Source organism: Mirounga leonina, unplaced genomic scaffold (genome assembly GCF_011800145.1).
Source record: "Mirounga leonina isolate KUSES-001 unplaced genomic scaffold, KU_Mleo_1.0 Mir_168, whole genome shotgun sequence".
Lineage (NCBI taxonomy): Eukaryota > Metazoa > Chordata > Mammalia > Carnivora > Phocidae > Mirounga > Mirounga leonina.
The window spans coordinates 69,939,578-69,958,418 of record NW_023270426.1 but is presented as its reverse complement, the minus strand read 5'-3'; the positions used below and the strand labels follow the sequence as shown (position 1 = coordinate 69,958,418).

Below are 18,841 nucleotides of genomic sequence, written 5' to 3'. Positions count from 1 at the left end.
TAGGGGCGCCTGGGTGGCTCAGTCAGTTAAGCGACTGCCTTCGGCTCAGGTCATGATCCTGGAGTCCGGGGATCGAGTCCCACATCGGGCTCCATGCTCGGCGGGGGGTCTGCTTCTCCCTTTGACCCTCTTCCCTCTCGTGCTCTCTGTCTCTCACTCTCTCTCTCCCAAATAAATAAAATCTTTAAAAAAAAATAAAGGTGAGGGCGCCTGGGTGGCTCAGTCGGTTAAGCGACTGCCTTCGGCTCAGGTCACGATCCTGGAGTCCCGGGATCGAGTCCCTGCTTGGGCTCCCTGCTCGGCAGGGGGTCTGCTTCTCCCTCTGACCCTCCTCCCTCTCATGCTCTCTGTCTCTCATTCTCTCTCTCTCAAATAAATAAATAAAATCTTAAAAAAAAAAAAAAAGACTAGAGCAAAGAATAATTTTCTATGTGAAAAAAAGTAAATACAAAGGGAGATGCACCTGTGTGTTACCCGACGTGCACCAATCCTGTGAGGCGGAGGTACAATTTATAATTGGATATGTGCCTATGTGGAATGTAATGTGTGTAAATCAGGTAGGAAGGTAAGCATCACACAGACAGCACATGGAAACCAGCACTAACACAGTGTTCATTTGGAAGGGGACTAAAAGAAATGTCGTCCACATTTCCCCTTGGGGCTCAGCATTATCAATAAATCTTGGCCACGTCAACACACAGTAGCGCCCAGCACCTACCTTCAGCAGGGGGAACCATACCAGTGTAGCCCCCTTAAGGGGTTCTTGGTGCTACATACGTGACTCTGAGTGTTTGAATACTGGCTGTGCCATTTGTAAGTTGTTTCCTGTTGGGCAATTCACTCAATCTACTGAGCCTCAGTTTTCTCTCTTGTAAAACAGGGTCAGCTACACTTACCTCACAGTTACTCTGTAAACCAAATGAGATACAAGAGAAAGCACTTTGCACACCTCAAAGCACTATACCAGGGTAATGCATTCTTCAACAAAACATTCACTTCATCTCGAGATTCATCATTGAGAAGCAGAGCTGTGGGTGAAAGGAGCCTAGGCAGAAAGACGCATCTGGATTCGAATCCCAGAACCTCCCATCAGCCGCTGTGGGTCGTGGGCATGTCGGCAAACCCTCACAGGCCTGTGTGCCAAGCCTCCCGCTCGGGCTGTGGTGCCCGCGTACGTGTGGCCCCTGCTATGCTGACGGACACACTAGAATCCACGGTGGTCAATCCAAATTCATTAATGGTACGCTTCCTGCGTCCAAGCCACACATTTTTTTTTTTTCCATGACTATATCTCTTATTTTGTTCTGTTCTAGAATTGGATTTTTCAAAACACCATTCGGTAATGTTTTTATGTTGCCTTTCTAGATCTGTGTTTTGGGAAACTGGCACCAAGCTAAGTCTGACTCAGGGGTTTAGAAAAACTTGAAAGGTTGGAGGGCTATCAAGGACAAGGACAAATATAGCTTCTTGGGCAGGAGGCTGGCTCACACAGGAGAAAATGGGCACTGCCCATGGCCGGGGAAAAAAAAATAAAGGCAGGCCGTGATAGCTTTCTAAACAGGTTAGGAACTGAGGCTAGAACCTGGACGACACCAGGTCACAGATAAGAAAATCACTGGTAAAATGTACCTTCAAACTCAGAGGCAGGGAATCCTAACATGTTCCCTGCTTATGGCCAGAAATGGGTGGGGGAATAGGCAGTAAGGACAGACACCTATTACCCACCTGAATGAAGGAGTGAGGGACCGGGAACCAGGAGGTCCCCATAAGGTTCTATTTAGCAAATGCTTTTGCTTCTATCAAACAGGATGTAGAAAGGAATTGGGTAGTGTGCAATGTAAAACACATCAACCAGTGGTTTCTTAGTGTTCACCGTCAAGAACAATATACTTAGGACGAAGGATCAATTATCATGTGAGACGTGTGCATTGGAGCAAATGTCTGACACCCTCGTGCCCACTGTGCCACAAAGCTTAGGGTACTGGACAGTGCCCCAAAGCAGTTTTCCTCCTCGGCCTCATGCTATTAGAATTTAAGAAATGAGGCTGTCATATGTGATGAACTTTGTATCTCACTACTGTGAGCTACTAAAATTTAAAGGTCTGGGTAGCAATTTTCATAGCTTTCAACAAAGATCATAAATATACAAAAGTGCCTCCCATCAATGTGATGACAGTCTCAGGTTAAGCAAGATAATTGTTTCCTCTGATATGGAAGTCAATTCAGCGTATGACTAGAAGGAACCAGAATGAAATATAACAGAGAAAACTGTTTTAGTAAGTTTTTCTAAGCTACATACTTGATTAGGTCATTTGCTGGCACAAAACCTTTGCAATGCTTCCCAAAAATAACATGAAAATAAAATCCAAACATTGTAGCATAACACATAAGGTTTTTCATTATCTGGGACCTTTTTTTTTTTTTTTTTTAAGGATTTTATTTATTTATTTGAGAGAGAGAGAATGGGAGACAGAGAGCATGAGAGGGGGAGGATCAGAGGGAGAAGCAGACTCCCCGCCGAGCAGGGAGCCCGATGCGGGACTCGATCCCGGGACCCCAGGATCATGACCTGAGCCGAAGGCAGTCGCTCAACCAACTGAGCCACCCAGGCGCCCTATCTGGGACCTTTTATATCTCAGAAAAAGGTCCCGTTTTATTCATGCCAAGTTTCTGCCACTTTTTAAAGTCTCTCTCCCGTACTACTCCCTTGGCCTGGAAAACCCCTTCCCCAAATCTCTGCCTGACAAACCTATACTTCCTTTCTCCTTCAAGATTCCCTTCAGACTGGGCGCCTGGGTGGCTCAGTCGGTTAAGCGACTGCCTTCGGCTCAGGTCGTGATCCCAGGGTCCTGGGATCGAGCCCCGCATCGGGCTCCCTGCTCTGCGGGGAGCCTGCTTCTCCCTCTCCCACTCCCCCTGCTTCTGTTCCCTCTCTCTCTGTGTCTCTCTCTGTCAAATAAATAAATAAAATCTTTAAAAAAAAAAAAAAAATTCCCTTCAGACTTTCTCCTGGGGGAAGCTTTCTCTGATCCTCAGCCTCCCACTCATTAACCACAGCGTCCATCTTAAGCATCAGCTTACTTATCTCCTCTCCAACCAGACTGTGCATACTCTGTGGTTTAATAAACTCCCAGCACCTGCAATCCTGCCTGGCATTTAGTAAATATTCAAGAAATGTTTGGTGAAGTTACCTTCCAAGTAAGTTTTTAACTTTTCACATACAAGCGAAGATTTGAATTGGCCTAAATGTTATTGCAGTGTCAAGTATAATAAATTTTTTTTTTAATTTCCTCAAGAAGCTTTAAGTAAAATATTTAAACAACGATAAATCTGAATTATTACTTGCCTGGTATTTTGTAGAAATCAGCTTTCATGAGAACACTGCAAATAGGTTATGCTTTACAGCTGAATAAGCTCAGAGAGTTTTAACTTCCAAAGGTCACATATTCCAGCCATGATTCAAAGTTCTGCCTGTCACCCTCCCTTCTATCTCAATTCATGAGATTGATTTACGGGCAGAAAATGATATTCTGTGAAGATAAGCTTCGATGACTACACTACTATAATATCTGAACTAAGCTGCAATGTGTGTATACAATTCTAAAATCAAATTCTAGGTAATTGTTCTCACTTATTCCCAAAGAGACAATGATTTTATATTTTATTTTCCCATTAGCTCTGGTAAAAGAAGAGCTCCAAAAACAAACCTTGATTTTTCAAATCCTGCTTTATAATTTTTAAGAAATTTATTAAACTCAAGACTGAGTAAAGAATGACTTACTGGAAGGCACTGGGATATTGAGACTAATCCTAAAACTTAGTATGTGAGAGTACGAGGAGAAGAGGAAAAACAAGAGGCCAAGAGAAATGGATTCTGGAATGGATAATACAATGGGAAAATATAACAGAGTGGCAAAGAGCATTTGAATAAAATCCCTACACCGTTTCATTTTCAGAATAATATCTTCCCTTTTAAATGAAAAAATAACATCATATTTTCTCCACATACAATAACCCCAGGAGAGGCGCCTGGCTGACTCAGTTGGTCAAGTGTGCAACTCTTTTTTTTTTTTAAAGATTTTATTTATTTATTGAGAGAGAGAATGAGCATGAGAGGGGGGAGGGTCAGAAGGAGAAGCAGACTCCCCGCTCAGCGGGGAACCCGATGCGGGACTCGATCCCGGGACTCCAGGATCGTGACCCGAGCCGAAGGCAGTCGCTTAACCAACTGAGCCACCCAGGCGCCCCAAGTGTGCAACTCTTGATCTTGGGGTTGTAGGTGAAGGCCACGTTGGATGTAGAGATTACTTAAAAAAAAAAAAAAAAAAGGACCAAAGGGATAAAAATGGTATTTTGGCCTTCCAAAGAGTACTACAAAAATAGAGAGGATTTTTACTATTCTTATTAATAAGAAAAGTCTTCAGGCTAGGAAGCAATGTAACCCTTGATCAATGGCTGTTGTAATTTCAGGCCTCATCAACTAGACTTCTTAGTCTTACAATTCTAGCAGCTTCTCCTTAAGGCTCCTCCAGATTAAGCCAATTAATTGTGAAAAGATTCACATAGCTCCCTTGTGGTTTCTTAGTATTTGTAGTAAAAGTGATGAGAATTAACTTTTGAAAAGAAAATTATTCTGGATTCTTGGACCTTTGCTTTTAGAACCTTTTCACCTCTAATCCATGGGGAAACCATTCAGATGGCAGGAATATTTTCAGACTATGCCAAGCACTGAAAAATGCTAACCTGTCATTTTGAATTATCCAAATAAAGCATGATTGACTGTTAAAGTACTCTCTAGTTATATCAGTTAAAGGCTATTTAAAATCCACGGTTACTCAGGGAAGATCAGAACTGACAACTCATTTCTTTTTTTATCTAAAAAAAATTTTTTAAAGATTTTATTTATTCATTTGTCAGAGAGAGAGAGAGAGAGAGCAAGAGAGCATAAGCAGGGGGAGTGGTAGGCAGAGGGAAAAGCAGGCTCCCCTTTGAGCAGGGAGCCTGAAGCTGGACTTGATCCCAGGACCCTTGGATCATGATCTGAGCCGAAGGCAGATGCTTAACTGACTGAGCTTATTAACCGACTGAGCCACCCAGGCGTCCCTAAAAAAAAAATTTTTTTAAATAAAATTGTCATACCCTCAAGTTAAGTCTATATAGCCTTAAATTCCAATTTTAGTAAGTTAAATATCAGGGCCACAGGAAAATTATCCAAAATTAGAACGTTTCTTTAAGAAACACAATATATAATCAATGGCATATGTGGCATATTCTTTATCATTCAAAATTGCATCTGGAATGGCTCAGGTATTCAAATTTCATTAACTGCTCTATAAACCCACAGAACATACTTCCCAATTCAGACAAATCTTATGTGAATATCAATGCAATGGGTATGCAATAAGTATTACTATTAACATAGTAATTAGAAGGATATTTAATTAATAAGAGCGGTGATTAAAAGGCACCAGCCTGATAAACAGCCCCACAATATTCACACCCCACCTTCCTAGTGAGATTAAAGAAGCCACAAAGTCTATAAAAAAGAGGGTGTGTCTGTTTTGTTCACACCAAATTTTCAGTGCCTAACAAAGTGCTCGGCACATGGTAGATGGCTAAGAAATATTTTATTAATTAAATAAATAAGGATAACAACTACCATTTATTAAGTACATCTACGTGCCAGGCACTGTGCCATTATTTACATCACTTTATTTATTCTTCATGGTGGCCCAATTAGGTGGGATTAGTAGTCCCATTTTACAGACCAACACAAGTTAAATAATTTGACCAATGTTTATTACAACTGGCTTTATGCTGAATGTTATAGCTCAATGCTATAATATTGCTATTCTGTTTAACATAAATACTAGTCTGCCAGAAAAGAACCATGTTTAAAGTTATGTAATGTCTGTTTCTGTTGAAACTGTCGAAATGGTTACAATCATGCCATTGTACATTATTAAAGTTGACACTAGTCTACCAAGAAGTGGTCAGTTGCTAAGGAACACCTCTAATCCAGGTTTCTATAAATTAGCCAAGGAACTGGGGCGCCTGGGTGGCTCAGATGGTTAAGCGTCTGCCTTCGGCTCGGGTCATGATCCCAGGGTGCTGGGATCGAGTCCCACATCGGGCTCCTGACTCAGCGGGGAGTCTGCTTCTTCCTCTCCCTCTGCCTCTCCCACTGCTCATGCTCTCTCTCTCTCTCTCTCTGTATCTCTGTGTCTCAAATGAATAAATAAAATCTTAAAAAAAAAAAAAAATTAGCCAAGGAAGGGGCACCTGGGTGGCTTGCTCTGTCACTTAAGCGTCTGCCTTTGGCTGGCTCATGTCGTGATCCTGAGGCCCTGCGATCGAGCCCCAAGCCCCATGTGGGGCTCCCTGCTCAGGGAGGAGTCTGCTTCTCCCTCTCCCTCTGCCCTCCCCCCAATTCGTTCTCGCTCTCAAATAAATAAATAAATAAATAAAGTCTTTAAAAAAAATTAGCCAAGGATTATGATCACTGGTAACTACAAGTAAGAATAAGTACCAAGTGTGTCTTATATAAACAAAGATCCCTCATACTACCCTGATATGCACTATCATATGAATCTATTATATTACATTGAAAAAGAAAATGGATACAATCAATTTTAGCCTAGCAGGGATTTATACCTAAAATTTGTTACACAATCAAAGGCACATTTTATAGTGCTTAGAACAAGGTATAGCACAGGTTTTGGAGACTGTGTTATTTTTATTTATACCGACAAGGATGTTATGAATGTTTAACTTTAGAAGTTTCACTGTGGCAGAAGAAACAAAGAGGGGATTGCGGAAGATACACCTATGAATGTTTAACTTTAGAAGTTTCACTGTGGCGGAAGAAACAAAGAGGGGATTGCGGAAGATACACCTATGAATGTTTAACTTTAGAAGTTTCACTGTGGCAGAAGAAACAAAGAGGGGATTGCGGAAGATACAGCATGTACAGATGACAGGTAGCGAGGATATGGAGAGGGTGCCTGAAGGCAGCATATGGAAATACCATTCTCAACCAAAGAACCATTATCACCATGAGGGGGGCAACTAAGCTGTAGACATAATATCACCCTAAAGAAACCAGTCATTTAAATGAGTAACCAGGCAGGGTGTCTCACATATATATATATATATGTTTTAGCTACTCTTCTCTTTCCTCTCATCAGCATCTGTAACCCTGTGGAGACAATGGCATTTAAAAAGACACAGCAGGTGGTTAATAAATAGAAGCAGTTGAAAGGGATTTAAGCTAAAGCTTCACAGGACTGTAAAGCACTACTGCTTTAGCTTGAGAATGATTCCAAGTTACAACAGCTGGAAATAGCTTCATTTAACCAGCTGGGATTCTTCTTTTCAAAAAAGATCAAACAACCTGTAGAAGCCATCTTTTTTGATTTGTAAAAAGTAGTTGGTCACAAGCATTATTAGAAATAGTTTTCAACCAAATATTAATTGCTGAGACTAAACATAATAATTTCAGTTATGCATAGAAGATGACACCTAAGTACAAGGCAGGTTACGGAAGAAGCCCATTCACTTTAATCACCCAATATTGTGAACACATAACCTTGCAGTTGGCCATCATAAATTGCCTTAAACCCTAGGTCTTGTGTTCAGCAGATAAAAGTGCACAGGCCTGAGGGCGCCTGGGTGGCTAAGTTGGTTGAGCGACTGCCTTTGGCTCAGGTCATGATCCTGGAGTCCCGGAATCGAGCCCTGCATCGGGCTCCCTGCTCAGCGGGGAGCCTGCTTCTCCCTCTGACCTTCCCCCCTCTCATTCTCTCTCATTCTCCCTCTCTCAAATAAATAAATAAATCTTAAAAAAAAAAAAAGTGCACAGGCCTGTACAAACTCACATTACAAAAAGCGGTGCTCCCAAATTACCCCAATGTCAAACAACTTGTATGAACAAAACATGGTGATTTTCAAAGCCTGAAATACTCTCCATAGCCAACCATGTATTTAAAAAAAAACAAACAAACAAACAAAAAAACCCTGACTGTTAGAATAAAAATAAAATAAAGGTGTTCACAGAAAGAACAAATGCAATATGTCAATTTCTAAGATCTCCTAAAATTTACCCTTTTTTTAATGAAGAGCTGTAGTAGGTGCTTTATGTCTAAATTACCCAGTTTTCGGACCCTCATTTCCTTATTGACCGTAAAAAAGCCCCCAAAAGCATCTACTCACTTATGGCTCATATTCAGCCAAGAAATCTGGGGAACTTAGAACTGCCTTGCTTTGAATTAAGTCTGCAAGGACCAATGGAATCCAACAAATCACTACGCTTGCTCCATTCTTGGTGCTATTACTTTCTGTGGGTCCCCAGATACAGTAAATTGTCTCCTCCTTTAAAGGCCCGGGAGAGAAGACTTGAAGGTTACATCTGACAGGTACTGCTGCCTTCCTTACATGGGCCAGCAGAGCTGGTGCTTTTCCATCAGCTGGTCCTTATTTGCATCCTCGAGAGGTATGTTAATTTGGAATTGAGCACCAGGCCCACTCTAACTATAAAGGGACCACCCCACAGTATATTAAAAGGTTCATATCAATGTATGCAATTTAAATGCACATGCATATAATTAACTAGACACATTACCAGTGTGAGCTGCTAATTTGGAATGAGACACAAAAGACTGGAATATGTGTAGGGGAAAAAAAACTTTAAAATTAAAATGACTACATAATGAAAACTGCTTCATGCTGTGTCTACTATGTTCATGTAAACTTAATATAACTGTAAATATATTTTAATGAACAGTAGAAAGAGGGAATTACAAAGAGCAAAGGAGAGCAGCACAACAGGGAAACATCATCAGAAGAGCTCTTTACTTTCATATTAAGAGTGCTGCCTGAAGACGGGATGAATTATAACTTCATAATTTCAGGGGGAAAATGTTTACTTTATTAGAGACACATACCTACTTGCCAACCTGCTGGCAATGAAAATAAAACACCCAAGTGAAGAAAGGGGGGTAATCCTAGCTAACAAACTGAAAAAAAAAAAAAAAAAAGGAAATCTAAGCTTGATGTTTGGGTGTTAAAATATCCTATTAGCTTTTTCTTCTTTCACTAAAACAGCTTTGTATTCCCATAAAGATTTCCTCAGAGTGTGAATGAGTTCTGGATATTCTTAAGCATCAAAAAACATTATAGGTATCATATCCAAAAATACATGTGAAAGTTTGGGAATCTTAATTTAACTACTGTCTAGATCTTGGAGCAGTTGAGGAATAGATTTGCAACTGTAAAATGTGTGTGATAAATTTCATGACTCGACCATTTTAGAAAAATAATGCAAGGCTTTGACACTGATAGATTTTTGTTATTAGTATTGTAATTCAGGTGGGAGGATGAGAGGCCAAGCAGTTGGAAAACATCCACTGACTGTTTCCATGGCTGAGCACATGTGGCTTTGGGGGCAGGGAGTGGAAGATGTTTTTGCGAAGTAACTGCAACGTTTAGTCCATGAAATATCCCATGAGCTCCAATGCTTTAAAGAAGCATGGGTCTTGCCAAATACTGGGGGATAAAAAATCTATACCATTTTTAAATGGAGAATAAGACTGGATTGTGGAAGTCAGAGTCACTAGAACAGTTTCACTTAGATTACATACTGAACAGCTACTACATATATATATATATTGGAATAAATTTAAATGTTAGGTGAACACTTTGGGCGTGGCTAGAAGAAGATCAGTAACACCATTAATTACTGTCCTTGTAGGGTTATAAAGTCAATCCTAACCTATAGATTAAGTGGGAATATGTGCTGCAAGGCAGATTTTAAAACCCATTTAAAATGACATATGTATAATGCCATTCAGGGCTCTAATCACTCAGGGATGCAAATGAATGGCAAAATGTGGTGGGCTGCCTGCTTGAGGTGAGTCGACCAGTGCACGTATCTTATGATGACTTTCCAATCTGACTCAGCATCTGCGTGCAATTTATATTCATAGAATTACGGAATTTTAGAGCATAGAGGAGTTCTATAAATGATCTAGTAGTAGTCCCTTGCTAAAATGAAGAAACCGAGGCCAGTTCACATGAAATAAGTAATTTACTCAGGGAATCTAGCTAGTTAGAGTTCACTACTCCTTCACTCTACTATGTTGCCTTTCAAGTCATAATGTTAGCAAAATAGTATGTGTAGCAATTACTTTATTCAAAATTGCTATTTTCACTTTCCTTCACTCTACTATGTTGCCTTTCAAGTCATAATGTTAGCAAAATAATACCTGTGGCAATTACTTTACTCAAAATTGCTGTTTTCACTTTCATTTACATTTTCTTTAAATTCTCTCTTTCCCCCACTTGGAAGTCTTTTGGAAAATATATTTTACTAGACTTAATTTCAAAACAGCATATTTAAGAATATTAATAAATATTTTTACAGGACCAAAATAATATTTGCTCTGATGTTCCCTTGATATGAGAACAATGAACTAGTCTTAGTTCATTTTATAATAAGATTTTTCTTAATTAAAACCATAATAACACTTAGTGACATTTTATTTTTTCACTCATTCTCTTTAACCAAGGTAAAGGTAAAGCAGGTTTTAAATGCTGACACCCCTTCTAGCTGTTTTCATGAATTCTAACCCAAAGGTAAATATTGTTTAGAAGAAATATTTTTAAGACATAAAGCCAAAGGACATGATTTCGTGATTAAGATTCAGAAGAAGCTGTCACAGAATAATCTTTTAATCCCAGAATCTTATTTACAAAAATTTACCGAAGAGCAAAAAAAAAAAAAAAAAAAAAAAAACTGGAATGTTGATAGTCAAGGGTATTAATTGTGATTTGCTGGCCCCGTTTTTACATAAACCCAGTCATGTGAGCTGGATTCCTATGTGATATAACCCTTTCATCAAATAACTTAAGCCTATTAACAAATGCTTTGATGGTACTTGGTCCCTGGAGATTTCCACTAATTGCCCTGTGCTTTTAACAGTTCCAAATATATATTACAATTGTTTGTTATAAAAATGACCAGAATGCATTTGCGGTGTGCCTTGCATCAGCCAGACGAATATGAGGATGTGCAGAGAAAGGTCTATCAGTGTTCGTGATTATGCAGGGAAAGGAACACAAAACAGACCCTTCTTCATTGCAAAGCAAGACACACTAGTCATTCTGGACTGTTCAATATCTACCAGTGATTCTGGCTATTGTTGCAAAATAGGAGACTTAAAATGCATGGCTATTTTCAAAGCTGACCAATCTTCGTGAACACCAAAGAACAAAATGAAAGGACAGATCTCAAGCCATAATTATGCTGTAAGCTTCTAGGGATAATAAAACATATCTATCTATTCTACAACCTCCCACAGCATCTGCTATCATTCTGGCATATAACAGGCACTTAATAGATGTTTACTGACCATTCATAGCAAGATATTAAGACTCACTACAGTGATTAAAATAAATTCTAAAACTGCAACAGTTCTTGAATCAATGGGAGGCAGTGTGGTAAAATGGAAATAACTTTGGATTTGGGACCAGACAACCCAGGGTTCTACCAACCAGCTGAGTTACCTTAAGCATGATACTGATTCTCTGAGGCTCAGGCTCCTTGTTTGTTAAGTGGGGACAATATTAACTGTTCTGCAAAACCTTTAGGAAAAAAAATGAAATGGTGTATACAGATCACCTAGCACGGTGTCTGGGATAAAAGAGTGATCAATGAACAGAGGCTTGGTGCTCTTTGGGTTGAAGCATGATCTTAAAAAAAGTAAACATCAGAGCATCCATTATCTAAATTGTCAGTCCTTTTTTATAAGCTGTCTGTACCTTGATATGCTATCTATGACAACAGACATAAATTTATTAAGTCAGTGTCAAAGACTGATGGATGTGCTCCATTGCAGACTAAATAACTGTGATAATCAGACCATGATAACCACGTGATGCAAAAGAACCATGTTCTTTCCTGAAAAGTAAATATTCTACCTGTTTATTAATCAGTTGCAAAATATGTCCACAGATGCAATTTGTACTTATAAAAGACATACATTTTCTACACCCCTTTTGACTGTGAGCCCATTTTCCCTTACCAGTAACTTCCAGTGGAAGAAGGCATATTGCATCCAAAAAGTAACATATGATGGACAGTATCCATGCTGGCACGAGGTTTGAAGTCAACTGTTAAGAGAAAAGGACACATGATTGTGAATACAAGTTACACTTCTGTGCACAAACTGTCGCAAGAGAAGGCATCATTCAACAGTCCCAACAGCTGTGTAACAAAGATGTTTTGTTGCTCTTAGGATAGAAGGCCCTGATTGTATAAATTACCTTTCTCATTCCTTAAGATTAAGAGCATGATCTGACAATTTAATTTAGTAGGAGAGTGAACTATTATATAACAAAAAGAGAAAGTAATAATTAATAGGCTGAAACTACACATCTACCCACACATACTTTTTTAATGGAAAACCCCTTTTGAAGGGTTGAGAGCAGTATGGGGGTACAAAATGAAAGCTCCAGGCTATGCGTTCACAATATATTCCCTTCCAGATTTCAGTAGAGTGCTGAGTAGCATAAAACACCGCACAACACTGCACAGCAGAAACCACAGTGAGTGGTCAGGACATGAGCAAAAGGATTCATAAGAGAAATTTATTACCATCTCAAAATCACGGTAGTCACTGGGATGTGATATGAAGAAAAAAATTACTAGAAAATAAAAGTGGAAAATGTATCCTTTTTTGGGAAATATATCTTTTGTTTTGTTTTGTTTTTTTTAAAGATTTTATTTATTTATTTGACAGAGACAGAGATAGCGAGAGCAGGAACACAAGCAGTGGGAGTGGGAGAGGGAGAAGCAGGCTTCCTGCCGAGCAGGGAGCCCGATGTGGGACTCGATCCCAGCACCCTGGGATCATGACCTGAGCCGAAGGCAGACACTTAATGACTGAGCCACCCAGGCGCCCGGGAAATATATCTTTACAAAAGTACAAAAGAGAGAAAAATCACTGTCCTGGATGAGCACTGTGCACTTGTTAAAGGGATACTGGAACTTATGCAAGGCCATTTCTTTTTTTTTTTCTCCCAATAATAGTGGTTGAAAGACATTAAAATAAACAAAAATGAGTTCAGAGAGAAAACAAAGCAAAAACTAAAGATAAATTATACTAGTATGCATGGTCAATAATCAGCATGAGCTCCCTTTCCTGGTTTGGGTGTGGCTCATCTACTTTTGTCTGCATTCGAAATGCTGTGCTACCAGGCCAGTTTCTAAGTCCCCTTTACACAGAAAAATCTAAATAGTCTAAAATGATCTTAAGTTTCGGGTGTGTGCAAAACTGCATCTTTTAGCTCTTTGGTCTGATAAAATTAATAAAATATCATTTACTGCTAAAATGTGTATCTGAGTACATGAGTATTTATAAACTAAAAGATGTTCTACATCAAACTATAGCGCCATGACTTGTAAAGTGTGGTTGGTCAGAAAACACAGGGCATCTCCTAGGAGCCATTTTGACTCACAACTTTCAGAGGAAATAAAAAGTCTTTCAATTACTGCACTAAAAATAAGAATTTAAAGCCTAAAAATCCCATCACGAGATATTCATGTCACCATTTAAAAAGCTAACAAAGAGAGAATGGCTGGAAAATGGACTTGCTATAACTTGAGGCTTTGTTTTCTATCATCAAAGAAGACAGTAAGCCTATGAGGTTGAAGAAGATACTTTGGAAGGAAAGAATCAATTGGAAGTTACCACAGATCACAAATCATAGAAAACCCTACTGCTAATAAGCCTAAATTTGTTACAAGAGAAACAGAAGGAATAAGAGGAATTCTATCTCCATAGACTCACTCTCAAGTTAAGTGCAGGATTTCCTTCCTCCCTTCCAAAATCCTCCCCCAGTAGCATCCCTGGCAGAATTAAATTTGAAAAAGCTCTAAGGTGGGAGTACCAGGCCTTTGTTTCTTATTCACTTTAAATTTATTTTGGTATGTGATGTAATTTGTTATCTTATATTTGTTTTTATCAAATGGCTTATATCACTCTACGGACATCCAACTTCTTGATCTGACTGTATCCACCTCCTACTCTCTCTCTCTTTTTTTCAATATCCCTCTGCCAATCCATGGGGGGTTTGTCAAAGAGGATGACTCCTCTGCTTTTTCAGAACCTACATAGATGACCATATGGTTCCCATTCCCTTTAAATTCATTTATTATGGGTGGGTTATAATAGTAGGCTTCCTAAATTTGAATCATTCTGGGAATTTTGATAATAAGCCAACATAGCCAAGTGCATTTTATCAAGAAATTAACAATTGGGTGCAAAGCAACACTAAAAATCCAAGTGGAAATACCCAGCAGAAGACTGGGATTCTGTGACTCTTGTTTAAGAGAGTCAGAGAATTACATATTTGGGAATCACTTAAAAATTTAACCCTGAAGCCATGAGGGTGAACAAAAAGGCTCAAGACAGAGTCTTAGGGAAAGCCTGAGCTAACAGGATCCATGTAGGAGACCCCAGCAGGGTTTGTTTGTTTGTTTGTTTGTTTGTTTGTTTTTAAATGTTAATGCAGTGTGTGTAGGGCTGTGAAACAAGGCAAACATTTTATTTTTTAAAGAGTGGGCTATCATTAAATTCATAAAATGAAATATTAAGCAAAATATTCAGGGAAGGACAGAGAGGTGATCTGTTGGGAGAAAAAGAGATCATGAAGACATACAATCTCTATGGCTCTTCATTAGGAAGGAAAGCCAAATGTTTTGCCTGGGCCCCTGCTTATGCAAGAGGATCTTCTAATTGTCCTTTGTAAAGGGCAAAAATTATACAAAGTATAACTTCTCTATCCATTTTCTGATTTTTTTCTCCTTCTGACATACTATTTTAAGAACCACTTATTTGTTCCACATTGAACTCTTGCTAGATATAAGTGTTTAATTTTAGTTCCTATAATTAGAAACAAATCAGTATCTTTAAGAGGTGGTAAAAGAACATTCTTCAGAGTGCCCTCTCATAGCTTACTCTCAGTGACTCATGCATTCCTCCAGAATCTCAAGATCTAATTTGAATGCTAAGTAAATTACTGGTATAGAGTGGTATATAAACATCTTTTTCACATCCTAAAGAAAGAGTATAATATCAAAGTATTTATTAATTATAGCTCAAAGTACAATTCACTGTAAGTTGAAATGAAAAATGCCTCCAGCGGGCGCCTGGGTGGCTCAGTCGTTAAGTGTCTGCCTTCGGCTCAGGTCATGATCCCGGGGTCCTGGGATCGAGCCCCGCATCGGGCTCCTTGCTCCGCAGGAAGCCTGCTTCTCCCTCTCCCACTCCCCCTGCTTGTGTTCCCTCTCTCGTTGTGTCTCTGTCAAATAAATAAATAAAATCTTAAAAAAAAAAAAAAAGGAAAAATGCCGCCAGCAAAAGGAATGTCATATCAAAATGTAAATCTAAAACAAACAGTAGGTGCCATAAAACAAAGCGAGCCTTCGACAATTTCATTGAAGGGCCTGCTGCCAGTGGTGGGGAGGGGTCAACTGGGAAAAGATTAGGCTGACAGGTTCATTTCTTGGGTTTGCTCCATTCCTACTTATTATTCCTAGCTTCGCAAAGCAAGATCCCATCCCTAGTGAATAAGAATTAAGTCTGTTGGGCACAAGATACACATATGACTATGCTGGAGATTTCAACACTACACAAAAAGAATATGGGAAAATATTTTCAAATCACATCTTAAAAGAAATCCACCCCCCTTCTTTCTTTTTCTCCCACCATACAGCAAAGAAATAAAGGATCCAAGGGGAAGAGAACCAGAGGATAGTAATGAAAATTAACTGACAGAAAACAAAGGCAGCCTTTGGGATAGCGACAAACAGGCAGAAGCACAGCCTTGTGAGAACGCAAGGGAATGTTATATCCGATAGGATTAAAAAGTGCCACCAACTCTTCCAACTCAGTAATAAGATGACAGTTGCTTCAATGGAAATGGAACTTCAGTCTCAATGGGTGTGGGTTCAGAATGTCTGATACATAAGATCAGGGAAAAGTTTATAGGCAAATAAATGTGAGTAAGTCCTGGGAATCAAATAGTGTTGAAGGACTAAGACTCCAGAAATAGTAACTCAAGCACATTAATTAAAGGAATGCAATGGTGTGCTGAAAGTGCACAGGCTGGATGATTTCTCAAAGGATAATGTCATCTGAAGTGAAAGACTTGAAAGGATGCATGTGGGTGACATACTGAGCAGAGATACTTAGGTCTAGTTTCTGGAGTTCTTTTTTTTTTTTTTTTTTTTTTTAAAGATTTTATTTATTTATTTGAGACAGAGAGAATGAGAGACAGAGAGCATGAGAGGGAGGAGGGCCAGAGGGAGAAGCAGACTCCCTGCCGAGCAGGGAGCCCGATGCGGGACTCGATCCCGGGACTCCAGGATCATGACCTGAGCCGAAGGCAGTTGCTTAACCAACTGAGCCACCCAGGCGCCCTAGTTTCTGGAGTTCTAAGCAACATTTGTACTAACTTCATGAGGTTGTTTGAAATTTATGGCTTCTTTTAGCTAACATTAGACTACAATCAGGGCCATAAAATTTTCTAAAAATGTGACCTAGGATAGAATTTCATTTAGCACTTGGCTTTCTCTCCATTTTTCCTTTCCAAGTGGATATCCAGGTCTGCATGTCAAATTTTGATGTATCTGCCAGACGCAGGACGTGGAAAGATTTCGAAGAACCCATGTAGCCAAGTGTAGGAACTAGAGATTTAGGAGCTATCCATACACCTACAATCAACCCTAAATTACCACTGATTATGGGAGAAACACCCCTTTTAGCTAAATATATGCACTAGAGGAATACTACAGACCATGGATAATTAACCTATCAGATAAAAAAGAACAGACTTGTAAATGCAAATTTGGATCTTCAGAACTTAGGCATTCTAGAATTATTGCCCGTATATATATCATTAGGGATCATTACTGTTGGCTTTGTTTCCTTTTTCCTCCCAGTGGAATCATATTGTACATAGTAAACGGTTTATTTCCTATGCTGTGGATATTTTTATGTGTTATTAAACAATTTTTGTCAATGGTACTTTTTATCTAGTGCTGCACATTAGAATTATCCTATGCAGCTTATTAAAAATACAGATGCTCAAGGTCAATCCTGGATCAGTCCTAGCCCTTCCTCCATCAATATCTCATTTAAATCTGAGAGGTCATTTCAGGCAAGTGTACATGTGGTAAGTTTCACAGGTGAATCCCAGGTGATTCTGACCTCAGTCAACATTTTTAGTGGCTGAATACCTATTACGTAAGCATGCTTAGAGTTTAGTTAACTCATCTTAGCCTGGATTGTATTGCCATCCTAAATGTACAGGGCAAACAGTAAAAACAAAGTTCCTTTTAAAATAAATTTATAAAAAAGTTTTTTGGGGGGGTAAAATTGGTTGATCCATCAAAATCACCTCACGTCATTTTAAGGCTGAGATCTGAAGTAGGCACACCAATTTGAGAGACTAGAGAGATGTCAGGTTTAAGACATAATAATGTAAAAGAGCTGTTATCATTAAAAAAAAAAAAAAAAGGCCCCAGATCTTAATATCACTTCCGTGAACATTTCTTTGTTTCCCCCAAAATGAAGATTGTATTTCAAAATCCACTCACAGAAACTGAAGATAATGCTCTAAATTGTCATGTAAGTGTAGGATATGATCGTCCTTAAAGTTCATCGTCCTGCAGTGGGGTCAGAGAATTCAGACACATGGAAAGCCCACAGCAGCAAAGCCCATTTAGCAGCATGTTAAAACCCCACAGCCATCGCATATTATGTTATCTTCTGCCAGCTTCCTGCATAACCATAAAGCAATTCTACACTAAAATAAAGACCTTTTGCTTGAACATTTTAAATGAGAAAGTTTAACAGAGAAATTGTCATTAATTCTCGATAGCTTGGACAATGATATACACTTCAGACAGAGTCTTTAACGTGGTTTAGGAGGACTTGAAGCTGCTGTTGCCAAATTAACCAAGGAATAAGACACCTGAGCAAGTCTTTAAATGGAACACAAATTTAAAATGAAATAACCCTTGATTCCGAATAAAGGAATTTTTTTTTAAAGATTATTTATTTATTTATTTATTTGACAGAGAGAGAGCGAGAGCAGGAACACAAGCAGGGGGAGTGGGAGAGGGAGAAGCGGGCTTCCTGCAGAGCAGGGAGCCCGATGCGGGACTCAATCCCAGGACCCTGGGATCATGACCTGAGCCCAAGGCAGACGCTTAACGACAGAGCTACCCAGGCGCCCCCAAATAAAGGGATTTAAGCACAAAAAAGAATTAAACTTCTGGATGATAGACCTTTTAAGATGGAACTTTTTGGTATATATGTCAGAACCAACTACATAATCAATAAATAGACTTTATTAGCCAGGCTATGCAAGATAAAATAGCCTAAGCTTCATTAAGCCTTCTATTTGTAATGTCATCCTTGTAGTAGTCCCCTATTAATTTCCCGCAGAATGAAACCCATTGCCCCTTCTTGCCTTTTTGGGCCGTGCATAATGCTGACCAGTCCCCTGCACCCCTCTCCCCACTCCCACCCCCCCCCAAATTTGCAACATGATAGCTGCCTGCACCACTCTGTACTCTGGGGGGGCAGCCTCTGCACTTAATAATCACCCCTAACCACTAACAGTTACTGAGGGCTTGCCCCAGGCCAGGCTCCCTCACTGCTCACAAGGACCCTAGAAGCCTGATCCTTTCCCCTCAAGCAGCTGAGCCTTGAGGACGGAGAGGCTGAGTCACTCGTGTGCGACCATGCGGCCAGCAGGTGGTGAGGCTCACACT

At 39.5% G+C, this 18,841-nt stretch overlaps 1 protein-coding gene across 12 annotated transcripts in view; it reads right to left on the bottom strand.

Moving 5' to 3' along the window:
- PAM (peptidylglycine alpha-amidating monooxygenase) overlaps positions 1–18,841 on the bottom strand; it is a 283,495-nt gene that overhangs the window by 96,310 nt on the left and 168,344 nt on the right. For all 12 annotated transcript variants that reach the window (XM_035014984.1, XM_035014985.1, XM_035014986.1 and 9 more), the window contains exon 5: positions 12,081–12,168. In XM_035014984.1, coding sequence (XP_034870875.1) covers positions 12,081–12,168 — 88 coding nt within the window. The remainder of the gene's footprint in view (positions 1–12,080; positions 12,169–18,841) is intronic.